This window comes from Drosophila gunungcola (genome assembly GCF_025200985.1).
Source record: "Drosophila gunungcola strain Sukarami chromosome 2R unlocalized genomic scaffold, Dgunungcola_SK_2 000004F, whole genome shotgun sequence".
NCBI classification, from domain to species: Eukaryota; Metazoa; Arthropoda; class Insecta; order Diptera; family Drosophilidae; genus Drosophila; species Drosophila gunungcola.
In genome coordinates, this window is record NW_026453167.1 from 3,747,741 (window position 1) to 3,767,909 (window position 20,169).

Below are 20,169 nucleotides of genomic sequence, written 5' to 3' on the forward strand. Positions count from 1 at the left end.
TTCCATACAAAAGTTTTGATTGTCATTTTCTAAATCATTTTCCAAGCTGGATTGCAGGAAATTTCTGTCGATTTGCATCGTACATATATTGTTAGAGATGGAAAAACATCGATGTTCCATGCCAAACATCGATAAGGCCGATATCTTGATAATATCGGCGGCACCTTTGCTATTGTCAGTGCTGCCCCACCACTATTTTTTTTTAGATGATATTGTCATCTATATCCTCCCATCTCTATTTTGTTTTCGTTTTTCGGTCGTTCGGACGCTTGTCGCGGAAACCCGTACGCTCGTCGTTAATTTTGAAAAGCGAAATACTGCATTATTATAAATATTTCAAGAAATCGGAGTGATTGTAATTGCTTAAAAAAAAGCAAAGCTGAAAATATTTAAGAAGTTCTAAAAAGCCAAACTCTTTTAATTACTAAGAAAGAAAATGGCGGCTTAGCAAACACAAACAATAATGAGCTGTCGCGACAACAAATGAGCAAGAAATTCAGCTTAAAAGAAACCAATGAAAAACGACCGTCAACATTTTTGTCTGCCCGAAATTAATCTGGTTTTGATGTTTTACTCGCGCGTCGCAGACATAAAATAAAGACAACAACAAACAGTGAGTTTTCTGTATTTGTGTGTGCATTTGATGGCGTTTGTTTGTCTCCTGTTTCTGTGGAAAAAGCCATAAAAAACGTGAAATTCATTAAGCTGCAAAAGCAACAATTACGAGCATTTTACATTGTTTACATTGTCTGTGCCAGCTTTCGTTACGCTTGTGATTTATGTGATTTGTTAGAAGAAAAGCAGAGGCGGAGGGAATAGACGTTATCCAAAAGTCTGGAAAATAGCTGTTTTAATTAGTAGAGTAAGTAGTTACTACGTGTTTTTGTTAGTTTACTTAACATTTAAATAGGTTTTGTGTTTTTACTGTATTTAGCCCGGCGGCAACTCTTTTTTGTGTTTTTATTTTGATGGCCCGTTCGTCCTGCGCTGCCTGCGTCGACGTCGGCGTCGCCATCTGTCACTTTTGAGGGTTGCCAGCTGCTTCGAAGCGCCTTTTACTGGACGCCGCATCTTCGGCATCTGCAGGAAATTGGGTTTCGTTTAAAAAAAGGAAACAAAAGGAAATTTGAAAAGGGCCCAGCAAACTGCAGTTGCAGCTGTTTAGGCTTATGTAATTAATAAACCAACACGTGTCTGGCATTGTTGTCGGCACGTGACAACTCTGGTCGTTAGTAGTGGGGGTGCAATAATACTATTATTTTATTTATTTTATTGTTCTTATAATTATACTTCAATTGTGCATATTTTCCACTTTAATTAATTTGAATCCGAGATCTGGGTATTTTTTGGTTTTTATAGCTCAGATTGCGCCATAAAACTCATATAAATCAATAGAAAGCGCAGCACCACACACACACTCCCACAAAAACCATAACTCACTTGCCATAATGAATCGAGGGAGAGAGAAAGAGAGAAAAAAAGAGGCCCGCGCTCAATATGCAGAGATTTGTGTGGGAATCAAATGACTTTATGTCGTTGTTGTTGTCTCCAATGAAGTGTTAGAATAACGATGGGGAAGGGGGCTGGGAGGTAATAGCTCCACCGAGAGATTACTACGCAAGAAAGAGAGAGAGAGAGCGGCAGCTGCGCGTTTCTCAAATAAAGTTACCGCAACTCGTTGGAGCCTTGTCTCTCCCCAAGTGGCTCCCTCTCTCTATTTCTCTTATTGGCTTGAAAAGTGGTTGTGCTTGTTAGTGTGCGTGTGCCTCGGTTTGTTTGTCTTTTCTGTGGCATTCAACGCACAGTGGGCCGATAAGGAGATTATCAATTATTATGCCCACTCCATCTTCTTAAAATAAGTAAACCAAGTTGAGTGATCTATAAATATCTTTTAACTTCAATATTTATAGAAATATTATATTGGAGTAAAAATCTGCAAAGCTGGTCAGATTAAAGAATAAGCAAACTTGATAACAACTCTATTATCTAATAGGAAGTAATAAAGTCTATATGTACATTTTTAAAATTGTTAATATATTATATACCGAATAGTCATTTTAATAAAATGGCCAAGTCAAATAACTGCACCACCCCTGTTGCACTGTGCCGAATGCATTTCCATCGTTGCCAATGGCAACCACTTTAGGGAATAAAGTCTGTGCCTGCTTATTAAAGCTACGCTTTGTCTTTCCCCCGCCGTCTTTTCGTTCATTTATTAACTAACTAATTTGCCAGGCCCGAAACAAATTGCCCAGTGGAATTGTTATTGTTTCAATTGCAACAAATTGGCCGCTATGAGAAATGGTTTTCTGTCTCTTTGCGTGATAGGGGAAAAACAAGTTGCGCACTAGCTCTCTTTTGGAGCCCCTCTCTTTCTCTCTCTCGCTCGCTCTCTCCTGCCACTTCGAGGACTCCGGACTCCAATTGGATTTTACGGACCTGGCTTTAACGCTCGAATGCTGGAGCCGCGTTTCAATACGATTTTGCTTGCGGTCGTCGGTGCTTCTCTTTTTTTCGGGCTCCTGTCGCTCGGTTCTCCGATTCTCCAATTCTCAACATACAGCTACTTTTCTGCTCGGTATACGCTCGCGTGCTTGTGTGTGTTGGTGTTAACGTAAAAAGAAATTTTTGCACAGCATTTTTCATATGAAAAATCAATTGCCAACTTGGTGAAATCTCCAGTTAAGGTGCATTTCAAGTGTCATCATAAGGTTTTCATAGAATTCTGGCAGAAATTCATCGTTTTACCATGGTAATTTACATATTTTTTGCACAGTTGTTCTGCGAAATCCTACGCATGTGTGTGTGACTACGCTTCGTAGTGTGTGTGTGCGTAGTAGTAAGCCGCATACGATTTTCGGCGAAAAAAATTGGTAGGCGGTGGGCGGGGCAAGAGGCAAGTGGCTCAAAAAAAGTCTCAAAAAGTTAAATGTAGCTGTAAAACGCTGAGCACTGCCCTCCATTATTTATGACTACACCGAAAAAAGATACTTCTAGACCTATTAATGGAAAAAAAGATCAAGAATATTGAATGATAATTTTGACATCAAGTACTCTTGTACAGATACAGATACTTTCTTATAGAAAAGTCGTTATTTTACTCACAAAAGATACAACAAGAAAATATTTAAAAAAAAACATTTAAAGGGACACAGAGTCAAATAATTTAGATAAGATATTGCATTTTTGAAATAATTATGTTGTACCCAAAGTGGGTTTTTGTTTCATGTGTTTTTATGCTCTTAAAAAAACAAGCCTTGCATTGCATACTTGGGCTTTTTCATTACGTTCACCCCAAAGGATCAAATCTTTGTATATTTGCATGGCTACGTAGCCAATACATTTCCGTTTAAAAAAAATATGTATTTTCGTTCCTTAAATTTTAAATTAATGTTGAGTAATAACTATGCAACATTATAATTTGTAAATGTCTAATCAAGCTTGAATTGGACCCCTTTTTTTCTGTGTACCTCCTACTTGTCTGCCTCTGCCCGCTTAGGCCCCCTTTCCTTTCTTCTTCATGTCTTGTAACTGCTTTTGTCTGCACTCATTGCTCGCTTTACAACTTGTTTGCCCCTTTCTTCTTGACCAAAAAAAGAAAAAATACAAAAAGAAGGAATTGATGGCCGCTTTTGGTACGACTTGGAGTATATTTCTCTACGTGCCTGTCCGCCGTATTTGGTCCGTCTCTGTTGTCTGTGTTTATTTTTCCTGTACTGTACACTATATGCCGTATGCGCAACGCAATGTCGTCTTCGCTTGCATTAACCGTTAAACTGCACGTAAGTTATCCGTCCGTCTGTCTGCTTACCACCCGCCCGCCCACACTTTTGACACATCTTCAGCGCTGCATTTTCCTCCTACGAGCTTTATTCCGCTCCTCCAAATCAGCGGCCATAAAAGGGTACTACGAGGTATATCGGATCGGATCGCATCGGGTTATGTGAGGAATTCGGAGCGTGATTTACGGAATGGGGTTGGGGACGGGGACGGGGACGGGGACTCCATTCCTAATGGAATATGTCCGCCTAATTTGGCCATTGCCATTGAACATTGAACATGTGGCGTTATTGATTTGGGTATGGGGTTTGCCATTAGGCCATCATTTATTCATGGGCCCATTTCAACGAAGATGAACTTTGAAAATGGCTGGTAATTGCAGAAGGTTATATGGAAAATGCCATTTAATTAGAGCAATCAAGCAGTTTAAAAGTGTGCTCTCTGAAGTTAAATTGGCATGAATTGAAAAACGTAATTGCAGCAAATGTTTTATTTCCTTTTTAATTACACTATTGATTTTAATACGAGAGCAACGAAAATTATACGTTGGATAGACAAACAGCGGATATTTTTGAAACAAGGTTAGTTACCTTGAGTGTTTACAATTCATCTTTTGTCAATACTTAAAATAGCGTTAACAAAAGGATTTTCAAGCCTTTTTTTGTTGGTATCTTAACTGAACAGGAACTGTCCTTTAATTCAGTTTATTTATAGGGTAGCACAGTCAGCTCCCTCAATGCTCCTTATTGCAGTTCGCTTCATATAGCTGTTATGGCGCTGTTTTAGCCTGTTCTTGGCGTTTGCCTGAAACCTGAAACAAAACGCAGAGACAATGCATAAGCAACAACAACAGCGACAACTCCCTTTTACAGGCAAAACAAGTTTTGGCTGCCTCTGGCCATTTATTGTTGTTGCTGGGAGTTTAGAGTTTGGAGTTGTGGTTGCTGCTTGTCTCTGCGCTTTGCAAGATCAACATCTCGAGCTATCGACAGGCTTTGTGGCAAAGAGATGGTGATGGTGAAGTTTTCAGACGGCAGGGAATCACGGAACAGGCAGCAGGCAAGCAGCATCATCGACACCATCTTTTGTGCGGTTGTTGGTTGATGTCGCTCCACGTTTATTGTGGTTGTTGCACAGCGGAAAAAATTAAGGGGAAATCCATATTGTATTCCATATTTCATTAAAAAAAAAATATAAGCGTTTATCACTAATAGTGATGTATTACAAATAATATAAAGCATACTGTTGCTGATGATAGTTTAAACTTCAAAGCATCAAAACTATATATTTTTTTGCAATCCTAAATTTGACCATGCTTTCATTGGTTTTCTTATAATCTTTGATACCACTTAAAAATATCAAACAACATTTTGTAAAAGGGAAACAATAGTACTAAAAACTATTGCCGATTTGATCAAATACCCTAACTCATTGATGAACCTCTTGGGTGATATTTTTTCTCCCTGTGCTTGTAGCTTTCTTTCTTTTTTGTTTGGCTTGACAAAATATTCTACTAAGTACAAGACCTTTTCTACTTGAGACCGGGGCGTGGTGAACACGAATAATGTACGACCGAACTTTTTCCATTGCATTTCGGGCAAAATACAACAAAATGTAAGGGGCGGTAGAGGAAAAAAGGGAAAAAGCGAGTGAAAGAGTGAAAAAAAACTTGTCATATGCAAAGCACCCGCAGCTGATAAATAAGAAGCAGAGTCGGTCGGCCAACCTTTTGTTGTCAATAATGAAGTGTTGGCCGACTGAAGTCGGGGTAGTTGTGTAGTGTGGGGGTGTTGTTCAGATGGGGGACCTTCCTTTATCTAACTGGCTTAATGACACCAGCACACACTCACTGGCAGCAAGCAGCGTTAATAAACATGAGATTGAGATGCGCCTCATTTGATGCCGCCAACAACCTCCTGTGGGTCTCTGGTATGTGTATATCGCATAATATATGCCAGCTGGTAGGTCCATTGCGGGGGTGGCTATTCAGTGGGTGGTGGCGGTGTGCTGACTGAGCTGGCCGTTCTGGTGATAGATTGGCCGTGTTACCGTTTGCCATTTTATTGCGCTCCATTTGGCTGATTACTCATGCCAGTAAACTTTAACGGCTCTCGACAGCGACAAAAACGATATGAAAGAGAAGTAAACGAGCCACTAAATGGAGCGAATCTAGCGAAGATTAAATACGCTTTTCCTTAATAGTTTTTAGGTTGCATTGTGGATAGGTACACCGTCAAAACGTGATATTCAATGGGATTATATCATTGACTTAAAACAGTTACAGATTATTAAAATAAAGAGTAATAATAAAAAACCTTTAATAAGTCTTGTGTCTTATAACAAGTTTCCCTATAAGTTGGTAATAAACTTTGTTCAATATTAAACAAAATAAAATTACGAATTTTATGTAGTTTTAAACATAACCCGTCATCCAAGAAGAGTATAAAGATTGCGGTCATTTTGTATCTGATTTCCCTTCCGCCCTCTCTTTGTATCTGTGTTGAGAGCACTGGTGTAACCATAATTATTTTTAGTTGCTCAGCGTTTTTGCTGCCAACTTCAAAACCACAACTCCGCTTCATTGTTCATCTATCAATACGTGTATGTGTGTGAGTTTGTGTGTGACAATCAATAAATCTTTCAGCCTGTTGGCCGCCCAAACCACCCACCACAACCTCCCCCCGACCGCCGACTATTTCCCTTTGTATTTATGTATTTGCCAACACCCAAAAGGTCCCAAGCTTCCAATTGCATTTCCAATCAGTTTTTATGCTGCACACAGTGAACACTCGCCGAGGGAGACCCGACCCCTTCAATAGATTCCAAATTGATTTCGATTTTATATCCACACTTTAAAGCCGGAGCTGTGGCATTCGCTGTGAATGAAAGACAGGGCAAGTGTTATGCTCATTACGATTACTCACCACCCACAACACAGGCTATGCACAGAAAGAAATTTCTGATTAATTAATATGGGTTAGATAAAACTACGTTTAAACGAAAGTTGACTTTTTAAATTTAAAAACTCTGATTCTACAGCTACGACAAAACCAAAAAAAAAAAAAATAAATAATTAATCAATTATTTTGCTTTTGAATATAATATCATAAATTTATTTTTATAGAAGTTCAGTTTCTAACAGTTGTAGTTTATAATTAAACTATTTACTAAGAATAATGAAATGTTAACTTATTATGGCTTTTTGAAAATAAACTGAGGAATTTTAATTAAACAGATTGTTTAAGATTTCTGATATTTTTGCTCTGTATTTTATGGCACTACCCCAAAACCACTATCCGCTTTAAAAAGGAGTGCGGGGGTGTGCCTGTTTCATGTTTGCAATTAAACTTACAGCTCCTAACAACAATGGTAGCTCATAAAAATGGGATAACAAAAACAGGAGAAAAAAAAAACCAAAAATTTAAAAATGAAAAAAATGCAATGCCGGCCGCATGAAACGGTTCAACAACATCTGGTGGGTGGATGGTTTTCGGTATATAAAGGGGGTTTTCCGGGTTGTGGGGGGGGTGGTTGGGTGGGTGCAGCTCGTGTGGGCGGCAAAACAACACACAATACCGAGAAACCGCAACCCATATTTTCTGCTGCTGCAGTTGATATACTACCCTACTACGCGAAAACTCCAAACTCGCTCTCTTTATCTCGCTTTGGGAGAGAAATTTCTCTTTCTCTCTCTCTGTTGAGGGGGTTTTCGCAACGGTTGCAGTTTTTCCTTTTTTTCCGGCACGTCGCATACATAAAAATTCATTAAAAAGGCAGCTTGTAAATGAGATTTACTACTGCCACCGTTATGCGTTTTTTTTTCCCAGCTTTTGCTACGTTTTTCCTGCATTTTTCCGCAACCCACACACACAATTTGTGGGGGATTATGACACCTGGCGCTTTGGATTTTGGATTTTCACTCGCCGGCCATGCAGCGAGTTTCCAATCGAACAGGTGGCGGCATGTGGCCCACTGTTATCGATAGGCAGCCGGAAAATGCAGCCTTTTGAATCCCAAATCACTTATTTCTTTGTAGTACCTAGTTCCCCGGCGCACTTACTTTGTAAGCGAATTGCCAGGAAATTGCTGCTGCTGCAGCTTTGGCTTTCTTATTGTTTCCCCGTAAATCGGGCGGCTTTATTATTGCGCCCTGCTGCTGCTAATGACGTGTTGAGGGCTCCGTTCGTGACTTTTCGCCAGATTTCGCCCGTCCTAAGCCTGCCCGTGCATTTTTCGAGTGTATTATGACGCGGTCGACTAGACAGCAGCAGTCCCAGTACCAGCTGCCCTCCCGAACCACAAAATGCAGTCAACGAACTTTGACACAGCTCGTGCCGCAGCCCCAAAGCAATAGTCCTCGCCCTTTCACATGGTCTCGCGCCCCGTCCCGCTTTCTTGCCCCTCATGTCGTCCCTGTCAGCTGCTTAGAGCTCGCCTATGGGTGTTTGTTTTGGGGGCATCAAGGGCGTATCAGGCAGGTGGTTTGGGGGAATCGTCGGGTATATTAAAATAAGGGAAAACTTAATTGATAATTGACGGTATTTAATAGTTTTCGAACTATAAGAACTGTATATTTTTCAGAAACTTCCCCAGACCCTTAAAATCTTCTTATCAAGCTCCAAGAATTGGCAAATATATATTATTTTTATCTTCAGGGATTTCATCTTAAAAATTGTTGGGAATTTATTTAGGTTCCAGGCAGAAGGCTTACAAGTTTGTAGCTTTGTTTCTTCAGTGTAATGTGATAAATGGTTATATAATTTTAATTAAAATATTAACATTTTTTTGCCTTTACCTACTTATAATAAATTAATTTGTTCATAGATATAATTAAAAACTAGTTTATTTTCAATATTGGTTAAACAGTTTTTTAATTATTTACCAGACCCTTTTGAAAATCTGAAAGACTTCAGAACCTTAACCTTATGTGATTAAGTTTATAGATGGTAGCTTACAAAGAAGTTTAAATTTAAAAATTTGGATAACTTTTTTTAAATTAAATCTGAATCATTAAGTGTAATACGAAGGGTACTTTCCTTGTCAGCACCTTTTTGAAAAGACAAATTTTGTTGTGAATGAAAAGTGTAACACGATGCAGTCGAGTAGATAAATGGGGCCTGAAAACAGGAGGTGGCTGGAGGTGAACTGGAGTGAGAACCCGTGGCGCAGTTTATTGACTCGCCGCCGCATCGCCGAAGTAAACAGCATTGGGAGCCCTATTTTTAGAGAAGAACATCAAAACTGTCTATGACCAATTATGCAGATTTCTTGTTTTCTGGCACACACATCTGGCGGGCACATTTGCTAACTGCAGTACTGATTTTCCAATCTCTATTTTTGTGTGTGTTTTTCCAAACAGGAGTCGGCGAAGTTACGGCCCCGGCGGCCAGTAGTGGCGCATAATAATCATGCATCGTTCGCTGAAGCCGCATGCATCCACCGCACAGGCTAAGAAGGTGCAACCGCCCACAATACCTGGAGATTCGCCGCAGGACTCGCATCATTATCAACAGCCGCAACTGCAACTCCACCAGCAGCACCAGCACCACCATCATCATCATCCGCAACACCAGCCGCTGATACCGCTCTACCGGCTGAGTGGACCGCTGCGCCATCACCAGAACCACCAGGCGGACGATGGGATCAGCATGAGCGGCAGCAGCATTGTTTCGTCGCCCTCGCTGGAGGAAGGTGGCTTCAATTTGCCCCGGGAGACGAGCGTGGCCCTGCGGCTTAAGGATGAGGTAGTAGCAGCGGTAGCCCCTTCACCCGGCGGCGGAGGAGGAGCAGGAGTGGGAGCACCGGCGGTAGGAGCACCCCCTACTGGAGCGGGAAAATCTGGAGTTGCCATGGTTCCGCCACCGCCCGTTTTCTGTGCCACTCTACGCGAGCCGCTGACCCACAAGGCGGCGGTCTACTACCACCAGCAGCTGGCTCTGCAGGAGGATCAGGGTATCGATCTTACCCAGTCGCCTGGCCGCGATTCCCCAGGCTCCTCCTCGGGATCTGCGGGCTCGGGATCGCGGCACAGCACCGCCAGTTTGGATTCGGGACGAGCCTCCTCCTACCTAACAGGTGTTTCCTCGTCGGGCGCTTCGATTCGGGCACCGCTCTCCTCGCCACGCTGCAGTTCCGTGAGCTCCTGCTCCATTGGCAGCGTCGATCGGCAGCGGAACGATGAGCTCATCATCGACTGGCTGCTGGAGATGAAGCACGAGGAGTACGCCCAGCTGTTCATCGCCGCGGGCTACGATCTGCCCACCATTGCGCGCATGACGCCGGAGGATCTCACCGCCATTGGCATCAAGAATCCGCACCATCGGGAGCGAATCAAGCAGCGGATCGACAAGCTCCAGGTGCTCGACAATTTGCCGCATTTTGTGCCGGTAAGTCAAAGTCTCTAATATAATTTGTAGATAACTTTTAAATAGTTAAGATAGTTTCTTAAAGATATTTATAAAATCATCAAAAATAAGTTGGATAAGAGTACAGAGAAATATTGGATATTAGGAAATTAGATTCACCTAATTTAAATTAGATTCTCCTTAATTAAATTAGGTGTTTTCTTACTTATTTTTGTTAACCTTTTCAAGAATTCTCTGGAAATAGAAACCATTTTATCTATATGCAACAAAGACTAAAGTTCCGGAGAAATATCTCTATTTGTTGGCACGCTCGTAAATATTTGCCTATCTAATCAGCACAGAACCAGTTCCACTCGTGATGCACCAAAGAGTACAGTAGATACTTTTAGGCGGGAAACTATTGAAGATTTTAAAGTATAACAAATTGTATAGGTATTTAAATTATTGAGTTTAAATTGGGGCTTATCTTGTATCCAATTGATAACAAATTCTTTTGGGTTAGTTTCAAATCAGTTATTAGATAAGGAAAATAATGCAATACAATTGGTCGTTTAATTAAATGTTTAGTTAAACATAATGAAACATAAATCTTAATTTTCACCTTACAATCCATAAATATATACTTACAATCCATAAATATGTACTTTCTTCAATTGATTTGAAAGGAAATGGCTCGTTAACGACCAAGTTTGAATATCATAAAGATTAAAAAGCAAACTATTACCTAGGCTAGCGATCAACTACTGTGAATGTTGGCATGCAATCACGTAGAGCAGCTTACTTAGTCATTGTTAACACAGATAGAGACTCACACACACATCTGCAAGCTTGGCAAATTGCCATATTGGCATTAATTGTTGCCGGCAACACCCTTTTCTCTCTCTCTCTCTCTCTTGTCGCCTTTTTATACTGTTTGCATGTTTAGTTACCGGCTTATCTTTTATATTTCATTAAATAAGCATTTGCAAAAAAAAAAAAAAGAAAGAGCAGAAGAAATAAACTTGTTTCCCACAATCGAAAGAGAAGAAGAGGACTTGAAACAGCACCGTCAGCGATTTTTTTTAGGTTATTGTTAATGAAAGAATTTTATTTAATATGCGCACATTAATTCCTATCAACAATTCATTAAAAACACAACCAAGTGAATAAATATAAAAATTAAAAGTCCATTCGTGTGGATATCTGTGGTGACATTAAGTTGAACTTGAAATAGCAGCAGCAACCTGCTCCATGGCGGATAATTGCTCTCCGGATCGAAGCTGATCATTAGCCAATCGATCCGACAGATCAAGGTTCCAGCTGAATGACTAAGATGATGGCCAACAATGCGCATTCAGTGAAATTCCTTTCAAAGTCGACTTTCAGCCAAAAAAATAATGGGTTTGAATGGATTTGTTGGGGGGGTGAACAAACTGTTGAGTCCAAAAAATATTGAATCAGATAAGATTCGAATTGAATTTGCATTATTTCCGTTGTTTAATTATGTTTAGATCATGTTTATAATTATACAATTTTAGCATCCGCCCAGAAAAATATCCAAGTTCTTAAGATTTCTTTCATTTTTGTTTTCGTACACTCTTTATATTTTGTATTTGTTGTGGTCACCCCTTTAACTTCCGCATACAAAATCGAGCATTTAAATTATTCAGCAAACTTACCTTCCCCATTTAAGTACACTTAAATTCGTACAAAAGGTACGTGACTTACAAAATGCAACCACCTGAGGTCTTATCAATATGCATTTCACGTTTGGCCCTAAACAACGCTTTCAAGTCGAATGACTAACCCCGAATAAAATCAACACGATGTGCATATGGAAATGCATACCAAATAAGAAGTGATACATATCACCGAAAAGTTTCATAGGTTCAAAGTTTAAAACTTGACCAACATAATTATTCCGAATTTTAAGCTACAGTTTGCAACGAATCCAAGTCAATGTTGTGTTGTGCCTTTGAAAAATGCTCCAAAAATGCCTCCATAAATTAATATTAATTGTTTGGCCATAACATCCACACATCTGCGGCATGGGTTCCACATTCACACAATGCATTCCGTAGCCGATTAACACCCATCGGCCGTAATCTTCAACTTCAACTTCAACTGCAGCTTCGACTGATTCATTTCGTCGTCTTGCTAGCTTATATACATACATATGTATCTTATAGGTATATGGGTGTATAACTGCATTCCCCGCCCACTTGGCTGTATTGCAACCCACCTGCCAGCGCAGCGAATACAGAAAAATATCATTTATCGCTTTTATCGATCATTCAACGGACTGAAATTTGTGCCACATTCCGCTCGATTTCGGTTAATTGCTAGTTTTTCTGCATCTAATAACCTCCATGTTAGTGTTTCATTATCGCACCGTTTCGAATCTTTTTCGAGCGATTTGCCATGCTCGTTGCCTGCAATTTTTCAAATCAGAATGACCTCAGCTTTTGTTTTTCTTCGCCGTTTTTTTCGCTCAACAGACGGTTTCATATTTCAGTTGAAAAATGCGCCATAATATTTTACTAGCTGTGTAGAATTTTGCGCTTTTTTGCGTGTGTGTGTGTGTGTGTGTGTGTGTTTATATAACGCGCCGTGACTGTTTTCGCAAGTTTGCCAAGTTTTGTGGTCGAGTTACCAGTATTATTATTGTTGTTCTTTATCGCTCCACTCGATATTCCTTATTTGTTGATCTCGAACGGAGACACTCTTTGTCTTTTGGGGTGCGGTTGGTGGTCACTTAAACACTTTGAAATATGTTCATATTGTTTAATTGATTTCAACTTTTATTCATAAACTGCCCCAAAAAAGACAGTACTTACTTCCCGATTTTTTTGGAATTTTTAATGTATTTAAGATCCCTTTATCGTAAAAATAGATAAACCATTGTAATTTAACATTCTTTATAAACAAAAGGAATTCGACTGCTATTCGAGATGCTATTCCATTTTTGATCTATATAAAATTCTGACCTGAAAACAAATCCTTAGTATTTCCCGTTCCGATACGCATATCAAGTTTGATATTGATTGAACTACGATATAACATGACAGACTTTTTAAGTTCGGTTTTTTAATACTTTAAATGGACTTCAGGATCATTGAGTATCCCAACCATTAGTTGTAGACATCATATTTAGATCTTTTAATATCTTATTTTTCCCCGTGTATCTCTATACTTACATCACCATAACGAGAGACTTGGGGAAGAAAACAGAGCTCGTTCGCTCATTAGCCAACATTCTACAGTCGCTGCGCTTTCTTTTTCGCACACATCTTTATCGCGGCGAAAAAGGAAATAAAGCGAAATACCTTAAAAGCGAGCGCGGGAAGGAAAAGGTTATTAAACGGTCGCCAATCTCCGTTTCGAGCCCCGCAATCAACGAACGACCTTGAGGGTCATAAGGCGCTGATGTTGGCTTATTTTTCGTATTTTTCTCGGGGTCCGTTAGTAGACTCTCAAATGGTTTTTGCTTTTCAGCCTGACGCATTTGCTTCAACTTTGGTTGTTTTTAGTTTTATTTTTTTGGTACATAGTACGTACAGTTGTTTTTTTTTTGGTTTTGTCTTTTGGTCAACGATTTGCTTTTCGAAAACCTGTTTTTTTCGCCTGCTCTAATGATGGCTGCCGCTGCTGTTTAGTGTCATACCATATGCTACCTGCTAATGGATTTCGGAGAAGCGAACTCAAAGTGAAGCCACAAAGCACCAAAAACAAAATTGTTATTTAGATAAATATTTTGTTAAAGTTTTAGTAAAATATATGTGTCGTGCCTGCCTGCTGGAGATCTTCGCCCATGTAGCGGAGGATGGAGGATTTCGATTAGCATATGGGCTTATAGAGTTGCGGGTTTATTATTGTTTTGGTGTGACATTCACTTTGGTGTTGTGAGGCATACATTTAAAATACCCTTTGAAGTGGCATTCCCCAGTAGAGAGTTCTCTAAAATAACAAGTGAACAACGAAGCTCAAGATCGCAGTAAAATATGTTCATATTTACTTTACAGCAGGGTGGGATTATACGGGTTTTTCCATGGGGAAATATACGCTATCTATGACATGTCAATATGACATTGGAAATGTGTTTCAAAATGTTTTTTTCCAAATGTATAAAAACTCACTTATTTTACATGAAATTCTATAGTAAATTAATTGAATTTCCGGCTTAGGGGTTGGAACAGACCTATATTTTCTGACTGCCACTAATATATTTGGGTTTTTTTATTCATTTAAGCTAATACCATTTTTGCTCCAATAAAAAAGTCCACAATATTTGTTTACAACCCATGTTGCGCTTCCCAATCATAAGCTTTCAATGAAATTTTTCCAATCGGGAGTCTCGCTCAGCAATCACATAACATTTCGCCAAAGACAAGACGTTTAATTAAATTGAAATCAACAGCAATTTAGATGCCAAACAAGCAGACAGCCAGAGAGCTTCCAAAAAACTGATTAACACATCGTGTACATACATATAGCATAAAGTATCAAAAAGTGGCTTTACACGCATTGAAGTTAACTATTTTTGACTGCATCGCATGTGTGTATCTATGGGTATGGTTATATGTAGTCGGCCTAGCCTGCCACCGTTTAATGACGACAGCAACGAGTTTTGGCTTTTATTCGTTGTCTTATGCCTGTGCTTTGACGCGATTTATGTCATATCTTATCAATTACAACTGATTAGAGCTGGAACGACGACGAGCGACGGGTAGGCTCATCACGAGAGACACCAGCCCAGCCATATGCATGTAAGCAACCCAAACCAAACCAACAAACCCAACCCAACACATCCATCCATCCATCCAACTAGCTGATTCCCCCTTTATCAGCGGGGTCTGAACTAGTTCATGGACAATTTGTAGTCTGGGCTGATCTGTGTTCCCTGTTCTGTGACATGAATCAAATGCGATTAGCTGGCTGCCATAAAACCTAACGATAATGACGACGACGTCTCAATTCGATTCTCCCCTCGCCATTCCAGGGCTCCATAGAGGAATGGCTGCAGCTGTTGCGTCTGGAGGAGTACATTCAGCCGTTACTGGAGCAGAACTACAAGACAGTGCGCGACGTAACCCAAGTGACTTGGGAGGATCTCGAGGACATTGGCATTGTCAAGCTGGGCCACCAGAAGAAAATCCTGCTGGCCATCAAGCGGGTGAAGGACATCATTAGCGGCAAGTGGAACCCAGGCGGCGCCAATGCCTACCAACAGCAGGTGAGAAGACGTTTTAAATATAGAGGATACTTATAAAAGAACTCATGTTCAAAGTAAATATAAAGGATACTTATAAACAAAAAAAAACGCAAAAATGCTATTTTAAAAGTCCAAACAGTAGAAGAAATCTAGAACTCAGTGGTTCATGGTTCATACGTAAAACCTCAAAACCTCAAAACCTCTGCAACATAATAATAAAAATTTATTTCAAGACCTTTTAAATATTTTTTGAACCATTTATGTTTAAATTAATACTTATATTTATATTATATTATATTTATATTTATTGAAAACAATTTAAATACAAGGGATTTTTTTTTTATTCGCAAAGCCTCTACACAAATATTTATTTTTAAGGCCTTTAAAGTTTTATAATTGAAAAATTTGTATTTTTAATAAAATGTAAATTTTTGTTTTGCTTAATACTTATTACTTACTTATTACTAATAATAGCCTCAATTTAGTTAGTATCAATTTTAAACTACACTGTCTTATTATCTCATTTTATTTATCACAATGCCCTGAATTACCTAATTTTTTTACTAATTTAATTTGTGTTTCTGTTTTTCCTCGTTTTGTATGATTTCCCTTATTTGAATGGTGACCAATCAGGAGTACCAGCGGAAGCCCTGGCAATTCAATGTGCCCATACCCAGTACGCCATCCTATGTGCCAACCACTCGCGTCTCCTGGGACGACACGAAAATCTACGCGACCAGCAGCAGTGTGTTGAATGCCACTGCCCCAGCCGGGAGCAGCTGCCTCAACAGCAGCCTCGCCAACGGAGACGCCTACTACTGCACGGGCAGCAATCATGAGTGTTGCTCGGGCAACGATGTGGTGCTCATTAAGGTGGGCACTCGGTCCTCGAAAGTTAGAAAGCTAAACGGGCGCCCGTTGGCCTTGAACTTTTGAGTGCCTCATGAAATGCCAGCTACGGTCGAACTTCTGCAACATATGTCTTAACGTTGATGGCAGTCCTATAATTTATTTAATTATGTGCTTATGTTTTATGTTTTTTTTTTTCCCAGTTAAAAGTGCAAGTAATTGATTAGTTAGACAAGCATATTATATTTGCCTTATACAAAAAACGCTTTTAAAAATAGTTTTGCATTTGGAAGATCAATCTACAAGCTAGGCAGAAAATTCATCTTGTTAAATCCAAGAAGCTTTACATTTTAACCAACCACTCATATTTTTTCTGCAGGTGCGCCAGCCGCGCGGCAAGAGCCTGGAATCGCTGGAGGACATCCACGACAACAGCACGCGCAGCCATCTGACCTTCAGCCATTACACGACCACGGACTACGGCCACTTTGGGCCGCCCACAACGGCGGCGGCTGCGGCAGCGATGGCCGCGGCTGCCACGCTCCAGCAGCAGCAGCATCACCATCAGCAGCTGCTCCACCAGCAGCAGCAGCAGCAGGCTGCCGCCGCCCGTCTCCTGGGCAGCAATGCGCCGGGCATTGGATGGCGGCGGTCCTACGACGACGGCGACATCACACCCACCAACGATGCGACGCGGGAGCTGCTCTACGAGCAGGAGGGCGGTGGCACGCTGCCGCGCCAGCAGCGGGGCATCCTGCAGCGGGCGGTGCTGAATACAATGCCCCCGCTGGAGCACCACCACTACATGAATGCGGCGGCGGCTGCGGAGTATGGAGCGGCCAGCGGAGCGGAGGCAGGAGCGGTTAGTTGATCTTCTTTAATAAATAATTGGTTTGCGGCTACCATAGTTGTATTTTAAGAGCTCCAAAACTGATCCGTCGTTTTCCTATTGATCAATTTTCATAATAGAAACATTAATTTTATATTTGACTTATCAAAAATGCCCATTAAAACCCGTATTATGGCTATTTGATTGATTTTAGAGTTCTTTTGGATTTTAAATACAATTAATCTATTAGTTGATATAAATTATGGTACAAACGTCTACTTCACTTTCTTAATTTTTAATTCAATGGAATTTATCAAATTGTAATGAAATACAGTAGATAATTTTCAAAATCCGAGGATTTTAATCTGATTTTGAGATTCAAAATAGATTTGTTTAATTTTAAAGCCCTGTAGGCGTTTTAACACACATTTGTATTATATTGAACTGTTTATTTTTGAAGAAAGAGGTAGAAAGCTATACCGATAACTAAATATTTTGTTCTTAAAATAATTAAAAAGCAATCGTGCCAATAACCTTAAACACCCTTTCAATAACTGCAATGACTAATGGTACCTATTTTTGCAGAACTATATAAGCGGCAGTCCCTTGACCGGCAAGAAGATAGCCCCAGAGCCACCTAGACGCCACTGCAGCATACGCAACTCCCGCACGCTGAGCGGCGAGGGAGTTCCGCCGGGATCCGTGGCTCAAGTGCATCAGCAGGCAGCCCAACAGCAGCAGCAGCAGCAGCAGGCGCAGCACATGTTCTATGGCCACACGGCGCAGCACTGGCAGCAGCAGCAGGCGGCGGGAGCGGGGAGTGGCCAGCAGCCCATCTACGCCAACTATGCCACCATTCAGCAGACCACGGCGGAGATACACTGCGAGAAATACCACGACAATAAGTCGACTTCCAGCATCGATTCCATAGACACGATACCGTTTGCCAACGAGAACACCGGGACGATCAAGCAGCGGCTGCTCAACCGCCAGGAGATGCAGGGCGGCGGAGCAGGCACAAACAATGTTTCCGGCGGCGTCGTCGGCGGCGGTGGTCATCCCGTTCACCTGCACTCCTCCAGCTCGAGCTCCAGCTCCTCCTCCACGAACACCATTGCGAACATAGCGCACTCGTTCCACTCGCTGAAATCTTCCAGTTCGCTGCACGATGCCACCTTGGCGCGGAGCGAAAGCATGGGCAGCACGGCCAGCGGTGGAAGTGCCCTGCACCTGCGCTCGCCCACATTGGACATGTCCAATGCCGGAGGATCAGCGGTTGAGGCCATAAGTTCGCCAGAGTTGGCCGTTCCAGCAGTGGCGCATAACAGCAGCAGCGGCGTGCCGCCGAAAGTTTCGGTGAACGTGCTTAATGACATTGGCAACATGCTGGCCAATCTCACGGACGAACTGGACGCCATGCTGGAGGAGGAGAAGCGTGTGGGCCTCAACATAGACAGTGAATAAATCTCCAATCAGACAACAAATCGTAGTGTAGCTGAATTTTCCGGTAGATCGTGTGTGGTGTATCTTGTAATTTTTTATGTACTTCAACTTATTTTAAGTTCAACTTGTTTTTTTATTTTTTATTTCAATTGCATAGGAAGAAACATTCTTGTTTAGTTGTGTTCTTATCATTTCGATATACACATTGTGTAGAAAAAAAAGTAAACTAAAACTGAAAAGCTTTCGACAAACCATGTATACTTTTGTACTTTTCCTAAACTCTCTCGTCCCATTCCCGAAAAATATGAGTGTTAACAATTCAAAATGAAAATATCCAAGTAAACGATGAATGGTAAAGGAAGTGCAACATGCATAGATGCAGAAATTGCATAGTTATTATATAGCATAAAATATATATAATTCTATATATAAATAAATATTTAAACAAAATCATTTATATGGACAAGTATTTAGTGGTTTGATACTATACGACAGAGAGAAGCAAGAAAGGAACCACACGGCACACTCTTAAACACACACAATACAAATCAGAAAGAACTACTATTTAGAGATCCCCTTCAGACAATTTCAAATTGCATTTATCTATAGTTTTTCCTTTATTTCTATTTACACATTTGTTTAAATCAGCCTGCACAGACATTTTTCTGTTTGTTATGATTACAACTGAAATCAAACTATATGAAATGAATGTATAATTAAGTGTTATTCCATACAAAGTAAAAAGATGCATTATATAAAATATAAATATTATATTAGCGTTATATTAAGCAAGCAAGAATAGAATGAGGAGATCGAATCCATCTTTATAAATTATGTTTAAACGGGCATTGATGCTGAATAACGTATAGAATTGCTCGAATTGCCTTCTTCTTTATAATTTACATAAATAAAAATCTTTTAGTAAAAAGTTTTGATTTTGAGAGCATTTTTAGTTTCCTGTTAATTGCGCTCAGTTAAAAATTTGTTTGGTGCGCATATCATTAGTGGAAATTGGAGTATTCGATTTATAAACGCATATAAGGAAACATAAAAGAATTAAATACAAATCAAATCACAAACATGTAAAGCACATAAAGGGCATAACAAAAATGAAGAAAACCAATAACAAATAAAGTAAAATTTCATAGTAAAATGTTGGGGATTTTTAAAATTTTGTTTGTTAACAAAGAAGGGGTCGAGCGAAATCCGTTTTTATTATAGTTATTTTCCATGACACGAGTCTTTATATTATTATTATAGTAAAAATGCTAAGGCACTAAAAGAACGTTAAATGTTATGCCTGCCAAACGGACTATTTTGTATTTGTTTTAAAATAATACATTATAAATATTTAATATTTTATGGGATGAGTCTTAACTAGATTTCTAGCAGAGATCTCCCCCAGGGTTCGGAGGCCGGCTATCATTGGTTGCAAACTAGATAAGATGAAAGTTGCCACATTTCTGGTAACTTCGATCATTATATCGAATAGTCATCGATAGGCCCCGTTTTCTTTTAAATTATCAATAATTATCAACACAATTTTTATTTAAGTTGCAAGCCATCCTGCGTCCTTAAGCTGTTTGATAGAGTTATAAGTAAGATGTTTTTGGTTGGTAAGAATAAATATTTTGTAGCTGTTAATATTTTTGAACCTTTGTCATAAATAAATCTCAAAATTTATGTTTAACAAGCCTATCACTTTCCAAATG

The 20,169-nt window shown here is 40.0% G+C and overlaps 1 protein-coding gene across 4 annotated transcripts; it reads left to right on the plus strand.

Moving 5' to 3' along the window:
• Positions 1-245: 245 nt before the first annotated feature.
• On the plus strand, positions 246-19,610 carry LOC128254405 (caskin-2). 4 transcript variants are annotated; one of them, XM_052983500.1, is made up of 6 exons: positions 246-862; positions 9,140-10,166; positions 15,124-15,357; positions 15,970-16,209; positions 16,565-17,047; positions 17,600-19,610. In XM_052983500.1, exons 2-6 carry the CDS (start codon positions 9,189-9,191, stop codon positions 18,476-18,478), a joined length of 2,814 nt encoding a protein of 937 aa, XP_052839460.1. In that variant the 5' UTR covers positions 246-862; positions 9,140-9,188; the 3' UTR covers positions 18,479-19,610. The 4 variants fall into 4 exon arrangements, with proteins under 4 accessions (XP_052839460.1, XP_052839462.1, XP_052839463.1 ...); XM_052983502.1 differs by having other exon boundaries at positions 246-613; XM_052983501.1 differs by lacking the exon at positions 246-862 and adding an exon at positions 2,610-2,752.
• Positions 19,611-20,169: the final 559 nt, after the last annotated feature.